The sequence below is a fragment of the Equus quagga genome, chromosome 15 (genome assembly GCF_021613505.1).
Source record: "Equus quagga isolate Etosha38 chromosome 15, UCLA_HA_Equagga_1.0, whole genome shotgun sequence".
NCBI classification, from domain to species: domain Eukaryota; kingdom Metazoa; phylum Chordata; class Mammalia; order Perissodactyla; family Equidae; genus Equus; species Equus quagga.
In genome coordinates this window covers 18,036,679-18,055,449 of record NC_060281.1, presented here as the reverse complement: position 1 = coordinate 18,055,449, position 18,771 = coordinate 18,036,679, and the positions used below count along the sequence as shown (strand labels likewise).

At 41.0% G+C, this 18,771-nt stretch overlaps 1 protein-coding gene across 14 annotated transcripts in view; it reads left to right on the top strand.

The window, feature by feature from the left end:
* Nucleotides 1-1,521: 1,521 nt before the first annotated feature.
* ADGRF2 (adhesion G protein-coupled receptor F2) overlaps nucleotides 1,522-18,771 on the top strand; it is a 39,590-nt gene continuing 22,340 nt past the window's right edge. For 9 of the 14 annotated variants that reach the window (XM_046640581.1, XM_046640570.1, XM_046640569.1 and 6 more), the window contains exons 1-2: nucleotides 1,524-1,722; nucleotides 15,433-15,533. In XM_046640581.1, coding sequence (XP_046496537.1) covers nucleotides 15,459-15,533 — 75 coding nt within the window. In that variant the 5' untranslated portion in view covers nucleotides 1,524-1,722; nucleotides 15,433-15,458. Of the gene's footprint in view, nucleotides 1,723-9,371; nucleotides 9,455-10,918; nucleotides 11,041-15,432; nucleotides 15,534-18,771 lie in introns of those variants that run through there. The other 5 variants (XM_046640572.1, XM_046640573.1, XM_046640580.1 and 2 more) reach the window with 5 other exon arrangements.

Here is an 18,771-nt window from a genome sequence, read left to right as displayed (position 1 = left end):
ATAAAAACACTCAGTGAGGCATTGCCAGCATATAACCTGTGAGTCAGGGAGTGACTGCCGATGAGACTGGAGTCGTACTTAGGGGCTCTACTTTCTTTGGCTTAGGCCAGTACTCACCTTTTAAAAAGTTGAGAGTCCCACATAATAGCAATTGAGTTGGTTTTCTCATTTGTGAAGTTGGACTTGGATGATCTCCAAGAACACTTCCATCTTTTACATTCCTGGTTTCCAGTAGGTGGTCAATAAACGTTTACTGAACAAATGAACTATGAACAAGCTTCAGTCTTTCCTGATGCCAAACTTTGGTGACCAATATAAATTGAATATGCCCTTCAAGGCTTGGCCCAACGCTGCATAGTCGATGAAGTAGCCCCGGAGCACCAGCCTCCATCAACCCTTCCCTGTTTTGGACTTATTGCTCCAGCTCTTAGTAGAGAAGGCCTTGAACATGTTTCACATTTAGGTTTCTTCTCTTCCCAGCTAGACTGTGAGCTCTGAGAGGTCAGGAGTCATGTTTTAAATAAATCAATATAGCTGTAGACCTATGGCACACAACAAAAATATTGAATTTTCCCATCCGATGGATGGACTTGAGAGAATTTCAGCCTCGAAGGGGGTTCTCAAATCTCTGATCACTCCCTAGAAGACCCAGAGCAACCAAGCAAGCCAACTGTGGATGAGGGAATTCTGGAATTAAAAATAAGAGGGGCCCCTCACTGTGTTACAAGAATTTCTTAGTGAGGGTTTGAAAAATGCCAAGTCTTTGATAAACACAGGTGTGATTTTTGAAGTATGGGCTTGGGAGAACTAGAATGTCTATCAGTGCTAAAAAAAAAAAATTATAAAGGAATTTTGAGTATTTCAAAGTTAGAAGGAAACCTCACTGTCCGTGTTGCCTTCTGAGAGCCCCTATCCTTGTGTCAGTCGGTAGAGGCTGAGTGATGCTGAAGTAACAAATAGCTCCAAAATTTCAGCAACTAAGAATAATAAGAGTGATTTTTTGTTCATGCCCATCACAGGTCAGTAGGGCCCTCTGCTAGTCACAGGGATGCAGGACAATGGAGTAGCTACCATTTTGAATTGCTGGTCACCAGGGCAGGACAACTTGCATGACCCCATCCAACCACAGGGAGGTTAGTAGTTGTAATGCTGCCTTGTGCCTGGAACTCGGGAAAACCAGAAACAATCAGGGAACCATACTCCATAATCCCAGTGGCCAGAAAGCCAACCAAAGACAGAGCTCCAAGCTTAGGCACTTGTGTTCTCCATATCCCATTATCTGGCGTAGGTAGATATTCCTAGGAGTGTTAATAGCTATGGCCAAGTACCACAGATCCTGTGCCACCACTATAGCTTTGGATCCCTTGCCAAAAAGGGAAGCCTTTTCTTCTGTGAGAGTCTGTGTGTGTCACCTAGTGTGTGACTCATCCGTTCTCGGCACTCTGCCCCTCCCACTGCAGGAGCTACTCCCATGTAGGACTTGTCTATCAGGCTGCAAGGTCCCTGCATATGGAGCCGGCTGCCTGTGTCAGGGCAGGGCCAAGCCTGACTGCCTCAGCCTGGGGATCTGCCATTTGGGGCTAAATTGACTGCTCAGAGGTACAGGAGCCCAGCCCGAGGACTAGTGGCAAGATATGACAAAGGAAAGCTTCTGACACCTGCATCTCCAGCAGCCAGGGAGCAGGGCAAATTTGCTGGTGACTTTGTTGTTGGCTAGCCACAGTGAGTAGTCCCACATCCTCCTTCTCCTTCCAGAGATTTCCTCTGGAGAGGAAGCTCAGAGAAGAGCAGCCAATTATGATTCTACAGTTGTGAGGCTTGGTAATTTGGGGTTTGATTAATAACACAGACAATGAATAAGTGTTAAAGAGGAATTTGGTAACTTGGGGGCACTTTACATAACTGAATAAGAGCACTCGTCTGATATGAAAATATTCTTATTTTTATTTATTTCTCTCTACTCCACTGATCCCATGCAAATATCAGAGTCCAGGAAACTGGAATCTTTAAAAGAATTATTTTCTTTTTCTGATGACCTAAAAGCGATTAAGTGCAAATACAGAGGCTAATTAACTGTTCTTTGTCATTATTTTCCTTCATCAAACTACCTAATGTTTTATCTACAATTTTGACTTATAATCAAGGCATCATCTGTCTCCTTGAATAGAGAGGAAGATTTTTACACCTTCACCAAAAAATACCCCTCCACTTCCAACGATTAACCTATGGCATTAAGAATTCTTGATCCTGGACATTATTTTCCTCAGATCAGACTTTCTCAAGAGGAATGTAAACTTTGGGGCGATTTCTCTTGGTTCATAAGCTTGTCTGCATGTGTCATTCTTTGCACTGGGGGAAAGGACTTCCAGACGTCCACATTTCCATTGTTTTTCATCCCACTCCTTAAAATATTGTTGTAATTGATGCTTCGCTCGACTCCTTCCTTCTTCTGAAGGATTCCTTGTCAGTAGCGTGAGTTATGAAAGTTTAGTTTTGCTTGAAAATTTTTATCCTTTCCATTTTGACCAAGTATTTAAGAGGGAGGCTTGAGTTTGTCTCACATTATTTTTGCTATATTAAATTTCCTCTTTCATTGTTCATTCACATTCTTATAGTTTGAAAAATCGACTTATTTGTAGCTCAGAGAAATGATTTCAAGTAGATTTCTGGGCAAATGGTTAGCCTTAAAAGACTGCAAAGCCTTTGTTTTGTGTCTCTAGGGATTGGATCCTAGATCATACAGGCCTAAATCCCTTTTGGACAGTAGTTGTATAATATAGAGTTACAGCATCTTTGTCTATTTGCAAAATAAATGAAAATTTGTAAACCGAAACCAAGGTTCTTATGCGAAGAGAATGCAATCAGGGGACAGCTGCAAGCCTGATGATGGCTTGGTCTTTCTAAAATTGGACTTGGGAACAGGGGCACAGGGGTTGGGGGTAGATGCGGTTTGCCCCTGGTCCACGTGATAATGGGGTGCAGTGTCTATAAATAGCATTTATAAACATGTCTAAAAAAGAGTAATAGAGCAAACTAAATCAGTCTGCCTTTTATCATCTGCACGTTCTGGTGATGCCAGACCCTGTCAGTGACAAAATACTTCCCGCCACTGGAGCGATCACTCCCACCGCCACCTCCCCGTGCCTGCTTGGTTCTGCGCCTGCGTGGTGCAAGATTTGACTTAATTCACCAGTAGAAAAACAGTCTGCTTTAGAACACAGGGGTTACTCCCACAAAACCATAGTTTAGCATGTGGTCTAGTTATCTTTAATCGTGTTATCACGGGAACTCATGGCTTCTGGTTTTTTAAAAAATATATTTCTCTTAACATAATCTCACTCTCTCAAGCCAATAAACTCTCTGGTTTTATTTAGCATTGAGGCTGTAGACTCTTATTGCCTCTGCATATTATTCCTGAGTCTTTTGATCGCACTGAACAAGCTCCTAAGTCACATTACTTTAAACCCCTAAGGTGATTTTATAATAACGATGCTAGGGTACCTCATAGAGCCCATGGCATGAAATACAGAACCCCGAGTGTCACCAGAACTTTTTAGTCTTTGTTCTTCTTGGTGTATCTGCTTCATTTGGCCTTGTTCTTCTTTATGTAGCTGGGTTTTTCTCAATAATGTATTACTAGCACCTGGGGTTGTTCTCAATTTTGTATACTAATATCACCTAAGGAGTCTAAAAAACTCATACAAATTAAATATATTTAATAACAAAAACAAAAACTCTTTATATCAGAGCAGGCCTTACAAGTTGCTATGCATGAAGTAATGTGTACTGATAAATACCTTTAATAAAGGTCACTTCTAGGCATAATGGTCCAGTTGTAGCAGGGCATACAGTTACTCCCTTACACATCTGGTCTTTAAAATTTCACTTTTCCATAAAGAAATTGTCTAAATCAGTTAGTAGGCTCTGGGTTACACCGCCCCCTACTATTGTGTTGCAGGAAATTCGATCTCAGTTTTGTCATTGAAGGGGCTGCCTCTGGACAAGGACCTGGCAAGAATTCTGAGTCTTAAGCAGTCTCAAAGTGTCTTGTAGCTGGAAGAGAGTGACACTGTCACTTCTGTGCAAGCTTGGGCATGGACATCTTTTGTGATAGTCCCTAAGGCTGTGGAACTCAGTGCTCCATGCACCCTGAGTCACCCACAGGAGGTCCTGTTACCTCCAGGGACATTGGATTGCCGATGACCAGGGAGTCTCTGTGCTTTGGGAGGATGGCATTGGTGAGAGAAAGCGGTAGATGCATAATGCTGATGCAGAATAGCTGAACCATGACATGTTTCCAGCTGGTTCTAAAAAGAAAATGGGGCTTCTTGCAGCAAGAACTGGAGTTTAGGAGAGAGAAAGACTCTGGAATGTCTGAAGGAATCAGAGCAGGAAGAGAGAGGAGGAAGAATGCATGAAGATAGAGAACCAGTTTCCCATGCCCCTGGAAGTTGCAGAGACTGACCCTGACCTGGACTGTCTTTGACCATTGAGAAAATAATTAGTGTGATCTCTGTGGACCCGACTACCAGAGAGGAGAGTAGGACACAGATGTTTCCATGTGGGCAAAGTAGGGCTGAGCACTGAGGCCCAAAGACCAGCAGAAGCTAGCGTGGCTGGCGGCTTATCCTTGCACGCCTCTCTCTCATGCCAGGCTATCATCCTCGGGGAGAAAAGAAGAGAGAAAGAAGGAACAGATGCCCAGTTGATTGAAAGAGACATGCTTTAAACTGAAAGTCAATGAGTTTACCTTATGGGCAAATTTTCCAGCATTGGTTCAGATAAGGGCTCCTAGTGCTGATTAAATTCAGTTAGAGTGCAAAAACCAGTTACATCTGTGCCTACCCAGTTTCATGACTGTAAAATGTCTACTGCTACACACAGTCATCACGATCGTTGTGTACTTGTCGTAGATTTAGACTTAGAGTACTGACTCTTCCTCAACTGATTTATCCAGAAGGCCTTGCTTCCCTCCAAAACGCTGGCCATGCCTCTGAGATGCTCTGTCTCTTTCCGAGCCCTCTGTCTTAGTTCTCCGTGGCTGCTGTCCTCTTTCTGGGGTCTCACTCCATCAAAGCCATTTCAAAACTTATTTGGCGCAAAAGTCTCTTCCTGCCCAAGGACCAAAATGTAAACAAATCACCCTTTGAATAGAAACATTGATGCCTTGATCATTTACTCATTCATTTAATTATCCAGAATGAGAGTAAAATAACAGTATGTTTACCGCTCAGAGATCTTCAGTAAAAGAAGTTTGAAAAGATGCATTCAAGCAGGAAGTAAAGTGAATATAGAGAAAAGGAATGTAACACAAGAAAGAACGTGAAATGTAAGGAACCAAGGAGGAAAAGTGTCTTTTTCCAATCCGTAGAACTGAACAGGAGGGCAGTATTCATTCAGGTTTAAGAGTTAGATGGTTCCTTGTTTTCATATTGTTTGTTTTATTTTTGAAGATCTACTTTGGAACATTTTCCTCTTTATGTTTTATATTTAAAAAATAATTATTCATGGCTCTTCCATATGTATGAGTTATGAATAATTATTTTCATATATATATAATATAAATAAGAGACTACCAACTGTCAAATGAGATGGAGCTAAAGTTCACAAAAAAAATCGTGAAACTATTTCAAGAGTAATCTGAAACTCCAACTCGTGATTTAATTAAAAAATATCTCTAGTTGAGTGGGTATATATATTTTAATGTCATTAATAAGGCACTGAGTCAAGAGGGCCACATTTTTAATCTCTTGATTGCCATGCTGGTCCCAGCAGGGATGCTATTTAAAATTTCTCACTTTAATATTCTCATTTTGTGAAAAGGCAATAGAATTATTACTCATCAATGAGCATAATTATGAGGATTTATACTATATATTCAAATTTCATGCTTTTAGAGACATCCGTAGTTCAGAAATCATTCTTAAGCAATGAAACTGTTACATATTTTTATCTTATAACAGTTACTTATAACTATTAGACATTTTCCTGCTGGGCTGTTTCAGTTCTGAGTCTTCACTCATGTGAATGATGAAATTCTGGGCTGGCTGTTGCAGAAGTGTGAAGTGTGTTGGCCCAATGTTCTGTGATCATGATAATAACATGACTTCCATAGATAAAAAAGATTCTGAAGTCTATTGAAATCTGAATGATGGTAGACATGCTTCAGGAGAAAACTTGCATTAATGGAAATACGGTGCTTAATCTTGAGACTAATTTTTCCAGCTATATGCTGCGTAAATATCAGCCAACTCTCTCACTTATTTCTTTTCATTTCCAGACTTCCTTCTCCTTCTGTATTTATTTCCTTTCTTGATCAATGTCATCAAAATTCACCCAGATGCTTACTCTAGAAAGGTCAACATCATCTTTTTCTTTGCCGCTTTTCACATGTGCTTTCTTTCCTAAACTTTTGCTTACTCTTCCAAACCTAACTTTTAATAGTATTTTCCTTTTCACCCCTTCTGCTTGCTTGTTTGGTCACGATGTCTTTTGAATCCATGACCTCACCATGCCCATGCCTCTGGTCCTTGTTAGTGTTCACCTGGACTAAGGAACACTGCCTTCCTGGCTCTCGTCTCTGCCTTCTAACCTACCCTCTCCATTCTTGGCTGAATTATCTTTCTAAAAGGAAATCTGAGCCTGCCATTAAAGGATATGTTGGCTTCTCATCATCTAGGGAAGAATCCCATTGCTTTATAGTGGCACTGAACACTCCTCACCTTGCCATCAAGATACCTTTATCTGAGGAGCTACATAGTTCAAGTTCCTATCACATACCTGATGCTCCAATTTCGTGACCTTCCCAGTTATCCCTGAACATGCCTGGCTGTTTCATACTTCTGGCTTTGGATCTGCTGTTCCTCTGCCTGGAATATTGTTCTTCCTGCCTCCTGGCAAGATCCACACCTAATGCCACCTTGTTTGCGATGTTCCCTCAGTTTCTAAAGTATATTTTGCATACCTCATGGAGGATGCCTATGGCATTAATTTATACCATTTATATTTTCTGTCTTCCTTAACTAGATTGTAGGTTCCTGAAGAGCCAGAACATGTTTTATTTGTTTTCATACCCATCTCTGGAGCCTAAATTTTGCTTAAATGAAACAGACCAAGGGTAAACATTTTCTGAATGAATGAATGAAGAAATGAGGCCCAAAGGAGTTAAGTGTCTTGCTAAATTTCATAAAACAGATCATGAAAGAATTGGGGGGAAACACAGATCCTTTGACTTTCAACTTATTTTATGCTCTTCCTACCACAACATTAAAAAGTTTATTTTTTCTAATTATAAATCTAATTATTTGTAGAAAACATAGAATATGGAAAGAAGAGTATGTGGAAAATTATTGTCTTTTTGTTTGTAGTTGCTAGCGTTCTGGTGTCTTTTCAGTGTTTTATGTTTCCTTTTAAAAAAATAGCATTTAGAAATTAGAAAAACCTTGAGTATAAATATGAGAATAATAAATCATCCACATTCCCACCTCCAGAATGACCTGCTGTTAACATATTGCCATTTGGTTCCAGTCTGTTGCTTACTCCCTCCTTTTTAAACTACTCTTTTGTTTTAGTAGAAATAATTATATGCTTATTATAAAAGAATTCAAAGAGAGGAGAAAATTTAAAGGATAAAACTAAAAGAAACCAACTCCCATTCTGCTACCTACAAACAACCGTTGCTAATGATTAAATATTATTCCAGATATTTTTCTGTGTATACGTGTCATATATAAGAACATGATAGATAGGTTAATAGATACAAAGAAAAGCAGAAAGTAATTCACTTATGAAGAGGCAATTATGCTGTATTTCCTATTTTTAAGTGAAATTACTAAATTTAATCTTATTTAAATGAAATAAAAATAAAGAAACCTCTAAATTTCAAGGAAATGCTCTTGTGTCATATCTGAGGACAATTTTTTATTTTTGGTTGTGCTTTGTGTGTGCTCTTCTTCGGGGCTGCCCTTATGCTTACTTTGGATTCTCTTTGTCTGTCTTCCATTTCTGTTACCTTCTCTCTATTTGCATTTCTTTGTCTTTATCAGCATTTCTACTTGATTATCTCAGGTCTTTCCTTTATCTTATTACTTTACTTTTTATTATTGCTATTTTTTGTTGTCTGAAGTTCCTAATTTATGAATTTCTTGATATTATGTTAATCTTTGGGGTTTTATCTTAATGTGTTGTATCATTTCTTTTTGAAGCTCATGTGTAATAAAAAAAATCATGTCATATTAATTTGTTTTATAGCTTGAAGTAATTGTGTGTGTTTGGGTGAGTGTGTGTATGAGAGAGAGATTATCTTTTATGTTGAGAGAGATCTTTTATGACCATCTTTCATAAGCTTGTTATTTGTGTTTTTCTTCAAAACGTTTCTCCATAATATGTTTGTGATGTTTTAATGCATTTCCTTTTATCTTGCTCATGCTTAAATTGCTCTGATACGCAGCAGGTGACTTCTTGCCTCGCCTAACTCCATGTGTGACATTACTTCATTTTTTGCCACAATATGGCTCGAGGTGTGGGTGGTTTCTGCTCTGTTCACTTTTCTGTGGTCTAAGGGAATGGTGGGAGGAGGAGCTCAGTGGCAGCCCTTATTCCCTGTGTGTCAGGTAAGTTCCTGGCTAGAAATAGCCAGCATTCACGAAAGGATTTACCTGAAAAACATCTAGCTGAAAAGAACAAACTGAAGAGAATTTAATAAAGAATTTCTTTATAGAGGTGCAGGCAGGGCTAAGGGAAGAACCAGAGGACCCATAGCAGTCTCTCCCTAGATCTCAAGAGGCAAGAGGAGGGAATTCTGGGAGCCTGGTGGGCACTGCAGCCTGGAAGAGAGAATGCCCAACAGGAAATGCAGTCAGAGGAGAGCAGTCACTACTAGGATTGTGACAACAGAGGGAGAGAAAAAGGGGAATCTGTCCCCAAAACTCCCTATTCTCTCACCTTCTAATTTCCTGATGATGACTTCCATCGGAAGAATCCAAGTGAAAGCCAGAGGCAAGACAGTCTGCAGAAGTCAGCTACTTGGGGCAGAGAGTAGAATGTAGAAGGACAGAGAATAAGTCTGGTGGGGGGTGGGGTGCAACTGAAGAGCCACCTGCCCACCTGGGCTCAGTTCTCTGTTACCGACATTTTGTTAAATGCCCTGTACCAGAATTGACTCCATTTTCCTGGTGGTCCACACCAATAGCAGATGTTGTTGGGCTCTGGAGTGTTTCTCTGACTCCGCGGATAGCTCTGGAGTCTTCATGTCCATCAGTCAGTCTCACTGTTCCTTTCCCCATTTACAGAGTATCCCCAACATCCAATTGAAAAATTCTCCAGTTAGAAAAGGAAAAACAAAAGGATTCTCACATTTTGTTTCTCTCTAGATTTCTGGTATCGATGAGATTTCTGAAGATTTCTTTTCTACTCTATAGTTTGACTAAAAGGAGAAGAGAAAAGGAGGATAAAGGTTAGGAGCTGCACTCTGCGTCTACAGTCTGCTCGGCCTCAACAAGTTCAATTTCTTTCCTTTAAGAATTTTTGAAGTTATTTCCTTAAGTCCTCCCCCTTTACTCATTTTGTTGCAATTTGTGAAGTTTTTGCTGATTTTCAATATTTTGTTAGTGTTGGGGGAACATTCTATGATTCATTTCCAATCAGGCATCTTAACTGAGAAATCCCACTAGTGTTTTTCTATGGATGTGCATCTTATACTGAGAGCATCTTATTGACCAATTTTCCCATTAATATTATAAAATTATATTATATACTATGATACTACTATGTCATATTAATATATTATCAAACTTCTTCAGAAATTTTGTTTTTAATGTTTGCATAATATTCCTTCATCATAATTTATCATATTTTACTATCCGCTTTATTCTTGTTTGACATTTATACCGTTTCCACATTCTGTTTTTGCTACTGTACATACAAGTGCCATCAGCAAACTTGCATATCATGCTTTTTTCAGCATTTCAGGTTATTTTTGTGTAATAGAGTCTCAGAGGTGCTGCAGTGCAACAATAATTTGGGTTTACCTGATTTCGTAGCATTCCTGTCCAATTTTGCATACTTTCAGAATCTCTTTAATTTATCCTGGCAGCCTCTGACTGTCAGATCACATTCTCTCTTTGGTTTTGTGGTGACTCATGAGGTAGGTGAGTCTCGGGGCACACCTTTCCCAAGCGCCCGACATCGATGCCATCCGCACATGTTCCTCCCTGCTTACTGTTTACCTCTCGGGTATGAGTAATCAGCCATTACTCAGCTTTGCATGAAACCTGCAGGCAGAGAGAGGAAAGTATCCAATTCAAAAGAGGTTCAGAGAACTGACCGAGGCTCAGGGGAACCAATGAAAATGACTTAGAGTTTAAAAAACTGCACTTCTGGAGAAAACTAAGGGCTTGCCTAAATGTATGGGTAGGTGGTTCTGTGGGTGTGATTTGGGGCATAGAGAGTCATCCTTTGCTCCCAAGAATTTGGCCCATTGACTTGGGTGCCTTTGCTTCCTACCGTTGGAGAGGTTCCCTCCAGAAAATCCCTGTTAAAATGTACACTCACCCGGGAAGACTAAAGCACAAAACCATTAGTATTCATTTTCACATGACTGGTTGTCAGCTTATCTGATTAGTTAGCTATTCCTTCTTGGCAGTCAGAGGAATTCTAGAAGTCTAAGACCCAAGAAGGGTGGCCCTTGATGTGGGAAAGTCTGCTTCAGGGGAGAGGAGCTTTGTCCAAAGAGGGAGATACTAGACTGGAGCCAAAAGTGGGACCCTGAGCGCAGCATGGGAGATGACACAGGATAAAGACAGAAGGAATTCTGAAGGCAGTTCTACTCAGTTTGTAAATTTCTTTAAGCTCATTTAAACCTAGCTCTCTCTCTCTCTCTCTCTCTATTATATATATATATATATATTTTTTTTTCTAGAGATGGTCATCAGCCTTTTTACATCTCCAACGCGGATAGGGACAGAATGATGTAGTTAAAAGAGCCCTGTATCAGGAGTCAGAAGAGTCTAGTTCTTCCAATAACGTGAGGTGTGACCTTGGGTAAGCCACTTACTCTCTGGACAACGTTCTCTTTGATAAAAAAGGCAAAATGATAACTTCTCTGCCTAACTCATAACATTTTTATGATGTCAAGGTGAAGGTTATATGTGAAAATGTTCTGGAAGAAATAATCCCATTCAAAGATCACCTATTTGTTATTTCAGAAAAGCCACAGGACATACTGGGAAAAAATCACAGACCTGGATTAAAATCTCAAACACGTCACTTAGTACCTGTGAGGTTGGTCAGGGTCAACTTTTAGACCCTCAATTTTGGAAAATTGTGGAAGTCACTTCACAATTGATGGCATTACAAGCGCTAGTGTAGACATAGCACCAGACACAGAGTAAGCGGACGGTGACTGTTTGTTTTATTCTCCTCTTTCCTTCCATAATGTCTGCATTCAGGCAGGAGGGATGCGATTGGCTACTGACTAGAGACGAAACAGTGGGATGGCTAAATGATGCTATGGAAGCGTCCACCCCTGAGATCATCTGAAGTGTATTCCCACAGTCTGTCTGGGAACTTCAATCGCATTTTGTGGATCTCACTGGAAGCCTCAGCAAATCTCTATAAAACCTAATTATGCAAGTAGCAGCCGCAGACTGTCAGCTGACAAAGCTGGCGGTTGAAATACTCCTGGGTGGCTGATAAAGTTCTGTCTGGAGTTCTGTTTTCCTCTGTGGTTGCTGTGATTGCTATTCCACTACCTTCTTTTTTTCCTAATCAAGATTTAAGAGTTACAGTTGTAGAGCTTTTTAGCAAAACCACCCTATAAAATTGCTCTGGTCTCTATCACTTGTGTGTGTGAGTGTATGTTTAAATCAAGCAAATGTTTGTTTCTGATGGGGCCATATACAGAACATGTCCCAGCATGCAGCTGCCATGTTTTCTTTCTGCCCACTTTGTCTTTCGTCAGTGAGCTGTGCCTGCTGCTGGTCAACCATATGATATTTGAGTGGAGGAATTCTAATAGAGATAGGAAGAGAGATTTCGAAATTAAATTGTGAACAAAGATGAGAATTGTTTTGTGGAGTCTGGAACTTTGGAATGCTTCCTGTCATGTCTTTTTGACTAGCTTTGACTCTGAGGGTCTGCAGATCTCTAGGGAGCAAACCCCATCCAACCCACCAACCCCTTTGCGGTGCTTCAGAGACCCCATTAGACTGTGACTTCCCGGAGGTGTGAGGAAACAGGGAAAGAAGTCATCCTGGTGGCGGTTTAATTTCTAGCTATTAGGACATGGCTTGGAAACGAGGAGCTCATTGTATGTTCATTGAATAAACACATAGATTAACATCTTAAGCACCTTTTTCAGATTTGGGAAGCAGACAACAGAGAATGGGAAAACATTCTGGGTTGGAGGGTTGGAAATATTATCTCTTTGCAGATCTAGTCACTGTACTGGAATACTTCACCGTTCTTTTATTTCTTTTTATAAGGGAGGGAGGAGGCATTTTCTTAATTAAGAAAAAAATGCCAAGACTTTGTATTTGGCACATTTTACTTGGTGAAATTTTGGTGCGGATGTAATTGCTTCATGTTTTTTTGGTGTGAATCACATGCGGTGCCTGTTTTTTCAGGTTGCATGTTCTTGGGAGGTAAGCCTTTTCTGAAATGAATGTTTGTAACGAAATTTTTGTCTTGGGTTATGTGAAATCAACATTTCCAGAGTTGCGCTCCAGCTACTCCTGAATTTCAGAAAGGAGTGGGGCTGAGCTGGGGGAAGGAGGTCTGAACCCTCAGGGACCTGTGGCTTTTCAAAAGAAAATGAGGAAGGAGGCTGAGGCGGGTGGATGAGGGGGTGGGTGGTTAAAAGACTGGATTCATGCTGGATTCATATTTTGCCACTAAACTGTTTGGCTTCTTCTAGACTTTCTGCTTTCACGGAACTGGAAAAAGGGCAAATGACTATGGCTTCATAGCAACAAATCTGGAAGAAAAATGATTTTACTTAAGTCCAGATTAAAACACGCCACTTTATTTAGAGAGCAATGAGTTTTATAAGTGAAATACAAGAAAAGCCAACTTGAGAAAAATGTTCCTTCTAGTTAAATGCATTGAGAAAAAACTTGGGGAAAGACAGGACTCCAGCGTTGTGGTCCTCAGTTCTTCCACGACCAGACAGCCCTGAGCAGTAAAGATGGTGTTAGAAAATGCTGGGCTCCAGGTAGCAGCATAACGGTCAAAAGGGCCAAACTGCAAAGTCTAGTGAAGGTGATTGCCACGTAAAACACAAAGTCCTCACTTTGCCGTACATAGAAACATAATTTTAGTAATAATCAAAAAGCATTTTGGTAAGAATTAAAACATAACTATATTTAAAATTTAAAACAAAATGACAATAAAATAAAGAAAGGATTTTTTCAATACAGCACCTTAAAACATTAAGCAAACAGAATAGTTTTCATCTTGATTTGATGACCTCATTTAATCATTCGACTCCTCCCCCATTCCTTTTTAAAAAATCTATTTGAGGGGCTGAGTTGGCGGTGTGGCTGTAAAGTTTGTGTGTTCTGCTTCGGCGGCCCAGGGTTTGCTGGTTCAGATCGTGGGCGCAGACCTACTCACCGTTTATCAAGCCATTCTGTGGCAGGCGTCCCACATATAAAGTTGAGGAAGATGGGCACAGATGTTAGCTCAGAGCCAATCTTCCTCAGCAAAAAAGAGGAGGATTGGTAGCAGATGTTAGCTCAGGGCTAATCTTCCTCAAAAAAAAAAAAACTATTTGAGGGCCAGCCCTGGTGGCCTAGTGGTTAAGTTCAGTGCACTCCACTCCGGCAACCTGGGTTCGGTTCCCGGAGGGTGGACGTATCCCACTAGTTTATCAGTGGCCACCTTGATGGTGACTCACGTACAAAGCAGAGGATTTTATTTTGCAAAAGATTTTAGTTCAGGGCAAATCTTCCTCAGCAAAAAAAATAAGAAAAATAAGAAAAAATAAAAAAAATCTATTTAAGTGTCTGGGCTGAGTAGTGCTAACTCTATGAACGTTTGTTATCTTGTGTCATTCTTTAATCATTTTTAAAACTAGTTTTAGTTAAGAGAAACAACATTCTGTATGTTGAGAATTTTAATATAAAGTTAATGTGATTCAGAGAAACATGGACTTATGCTCAAATTTTATGAGAATTGTGTCAACAAATTCATCAGTGGTTTTAATTTTTTCCAAACATGACTACAATTTACTTGAAATTGTGCATCCATTTGTGTTGCTGCTAAATACATTTAAAAGTGATGAGTAACAAAGTGACCCCTTTGCTTAAAAACTATGGACCTTCAGAAAACTGCATTAACAGGCTGAAACAGGCAACGCAAAACATTTTAAATAAACTTTGGATTACAGTGGAATTTCAGCTAGGTAAGTATTTCAGTGCAGGAAACATAATTAAAGAATGCATCTGTGCCTCGTCTTTAAAATAATGGCATGGTTTGCTATAGAATTATGCATAGTTGGGATAAAGACTGTTTCTTTTTGGCTAAACATGATCAAATAGCAAACGTCAACCAATTGCCAAAGCTCCTGGCCTTTGTTGATGACATCCAAGCCTTCTGAATCCTTCCATCTAAAAGCAAAGAAACAACAAAAACCTTTCAAACAGGATCTCACTCAGGATGAAAAGTATTAAAATTTAATATTAAACATTTCACTTAGGTGAGTCCTCTATGGAGCATAGACCCTGAAGCAAATCGTCAGTCCTTCCCGACCTCTTCCCTCCCTCTCTCCTTTCCTCTTCCTTTATTGAGTGTATTTGGTGCCCACCGTGTGTCCAGCACTATTCTAGGTGGCAAGGAATCATCATAGTTTTGACATCAGTTTTGGCAGAAATAACAGTAACAGGCTATATCTAAGATCAGTTTTGAAAAAGTTTCTACCTACCAATGAAAATGCAACTCCAAACTCGGGTGGGAATGAGGGATAATAGACCAAACCTGGTGCTTACTCTCCTTCAAAAGATATTTCTAGGCTGACTTGGCACATAGGAACCCCAGCTTGCCTTCCACTGTAGCCACCCACACGTTTCTCAGCCCTGCCTGGCCCAGAGAGTGAACCATCTCTCCTGCTCCCCAAACACGGGCTGTTATTTATCACACCCAAGCAGGCAGCTTCCTTTGGAGGGACTCCCACATTAGGTGTCATGTGCAAGCCATAGCAGAAGCGGAGGTTATCAGAGCAATTACCTGCGCCTCCCAGCGCCGGCGGGCGCTCACACCTGCAGCCTCCTGGTGAAATTGATGGGAGACCTCAGCGACGCCACCTCTGGGGCAGAGAAGTCTGAGGAGACAGCACCAAGGACAGAACCCAGTCTCCTAAGCCAACTGGGTCTGCAGTAGCATGAACTTTGAAAGCTTCAGATCGGAGACATTTTGTCTTTTCATTTATTTTTGTAGAAGCCAGAAAGGCAGCCGTGTGGAAGATGATGACTCATACGCTTTTGCTGTACTGCTTAGTGTTTCTTTTGCCCACAGAGTCCTGCAGGGCATTATGCCAGGTAAGAAAAGGGAGGTGGGAGGATGAACTCGTGGGGAGAGCAGGGGGAAAATAAAACCCATCAGTCAGGCAGCTCTCAGTTATCTGAGCTGCAGTGTAGGGAGAAGATAGTGGTTGGTAGAATGGTCCAGCCAGAGGAAACTGCACCTCAGGTGACCCAAACCCATTTTAGCCAATAGCTGCCAACTATTTTCCCATCAACTTTTTCTCTAAGTTCCTGAGATGCCATGAGTTCAAATGATTTAAGGGTGATAAGCTCTTCTTTCCACATCCATTGATGGTGAAGCTTTCAGTTGCTTGTAATCAGGGCGGTGCCACTTCCTTAGGGGCACTTGAAAATGTGGAGGTGGTGATGCGTGTCACAACGACTGGGAGATATTTAATGGCATTTAGTGGGCAGGACCTAGGAATGGTCTGGCACAATGAAGCATTGTCCCACCAAAATGGTACCTCCATTGAGAAACTTGATAGTGAACACCATGGGTGGGCTGGAAGGAACAATGAGTGACTCAGATAGTCAATGGTTAATCAAGGTCTAACTGGGGTGGAGTCTGTAGCAATGTATTATTTGTGGGGCAGTGAGTCCTATGGCTCTCGCTGGAATATTTTCCCTCATACCACAAGTCATTTTAATTTCTCTATTAGTTACTTATTTAAAATTAGGTATACAGAATTATTGAGAGAGGGAAGGACATAAAAGTATTTTGAGCTTCCTGGGACGAGAGGATTATTATTTGACCACAAGATCTGGAGGGGAGCTTTGAGATCAACTGGTGAAGCCCCATTCCCTCTTTTCTAGATAGCGAAACTGAGGCCCACAGTGTGGAATGTGATTCACTTGAGGTCACATACCTACTCAGCTACAGGGCCAAGTCCAGGACCCCTGTCTTCAGATCCTCTGTTCCTGCTCTTTCCATTTTAATATGTGCCTTCTTAACAAGAGCCTCCTTATGAAAGAATGACTTTGGAAATTCTTTCCAGGAGTTTCGAAATGACATTCACTTTGCCCTCTAAGTAGTTTGCCCCTAGATGGGAATTTTCTCCATGGCTGCCCTTCTCTCCGACACTGGGAGAGATTTGAGACTCCTCCAGAAAGAACCTGTCCGGGAGGTAGCCCAACCCCACAGCTTGGTACTGTCTCCTCTCTTCGTTTTTTCATCCACATTTCCCCACAAGACAGGACTTGGTGAGGAGGCAGAGCTTGGGAGGTTGGCTTTGTTTTCTTGATAATTGGGATAACCTTACCAGGAACTTTCCATTCTTTTCTTCTCAATTTGCACATTGCCGGACGCTGAGCTTCGGGCCACCCCGCTCCTGACCCGCCCACTCCCTCAGGCAGCTCTGCAGGTTTAGCAGGTCACTGGTTTGCATGTGTCTTTTTCACAGTATTAGGCTGAGGATTGTTGGCATCTGAAGCTACAGTGGCCCATAGAGGATGCCACCCTAGAAATGAAATGACCAGAAGGAGTTGTATGTGGTTGTGCTTTGGCAGATTATCTGGGAAGAAGTGAATCAAGTCCTTCACTTAAGAAGGCAGAGTTTCCAGAATTCCTAGTAAATAGCATACCGTGGCCTTCTGCCCACATATCTGATTAATATAATGTGACTTCACTGGAGTCTGTTTAATGGGCCAAGAATTGTCCAGAGTTGTCCACTTTTAAGTGCTTTATTGTGATGTCTAGGAAACCATGGCCCTATCAAGATGTGATTAGGTCATCTTGAGATGCTTATGCTTCCTTATACAACCTCTTCTGCCTTCTCCACTTGGACGTGGGCTGGCTTGGTGGCAAGAGCAGTGTTGCAGGAGTTAGGAGAGCTGAATTCTAGTCCCTGCTCTAAGAGGAACTCCCAGCATGGCCTTGTGAAGTCACCTCATTTATCAAAACTCAGTTTCCTTATCTGTGAAATAAGGGGGTTGGACTGGTTGATCTATAAGGTCTTCCGAAACTCTAGAAATTTTATTATAACATTCTTGTTCAGCAGAAGGCCTTTAACTCTTCCATGGATATAATAAGCCTTGACTCTCTTGATTGTGAAATGCGATGTCGTCTTACATCAGGGCTTCGAAGGCTATTGTGTTCCACGAACCCTCAGTGTTATCTTCTTCACCTTGGACAGATCCCAACTGCTCAGCTCAGATTCTCCATGAATTCTCATTTGGTAGAGAAAATGGAAGATTTAGCCTTGTTTCTTGATAGCATAGAGAGAAACAGTATTGTGAAGGAGAAAGGGACGTGAATTCCATTTGTTAGTCACACAGCTGAATCACTGAATTTCCAGTTCCTTCCCCAAAGGTTTAGATTTTGGAATGCAAGTGGAGTAATTGTACCAAGGCTCTTCTCAGCCACTAGAAAGTGAACTTCCGGTGCAGAAACGGGCAGATTCAGCAACTGCCACCCCCCTACATCAGTGTATACATGCATGCTAATATGTATATATACATACATATACATATGTGCAAGACATAGAACTAGCTACTTGGTTATAAAGAAGCACAGTACACAATCCATGTTCTTAAGGAACTTATAATATAATTGAGAAAATAATAGGCATATATAAAAAAGGTTAGATAGCAAGATAACAGGTCAGGTGGGTATATCCCAAGCATTGAATGAGTGGTACAGTGGTTGGATAATAAATCCTACAGGAGCCAGATAGGAAAAGATGTATCATTTAGAACTGGATCAGGCAAAATTTCTTGGAAGAGGTGAACTTGAGCTTTTTATGTAATAGACATTCAGTAAATTCATGTTCAGAGAATAACGATAGTTAAATCTTAAATATCACTGACAATATTCCAGGCCTTGTTCTAAGTGTTTTCCGTAGATGATCTCATTTATTCCTCATAAAAATGTTCTAAGGTATCATACAATTATAAGATGATAGTTCCTCCCGTACTTTGTTGGTGAGGAAACTGAGGCTCAGAGAGTTGAACTTTCCCAAGATCTCAAGTGGCAGTGTTGGGACTTGAACCCCAGCCATCTGCTCCCAGAGAGCACCCCTTGTCCACAATGTGACACTGCTCCTCAGTGAAGAGTCCAGTATGATATAGATGAGGGGATAGAGAGGGGCTTCTAATCAGGAGAGATGGGAATGCTCATGATAGCAGGAAGCCAGGTTTTGGGGGTGCTCCCTTAAAGAAAAAGAATACAAGGGTCTGGCCCAGTGGCATTGTGGTTAAGTTCATGTGCTCTGCTTTGGTGGCCCAGGGTTTGCAGATCCAAATCCCAGGCACAGGC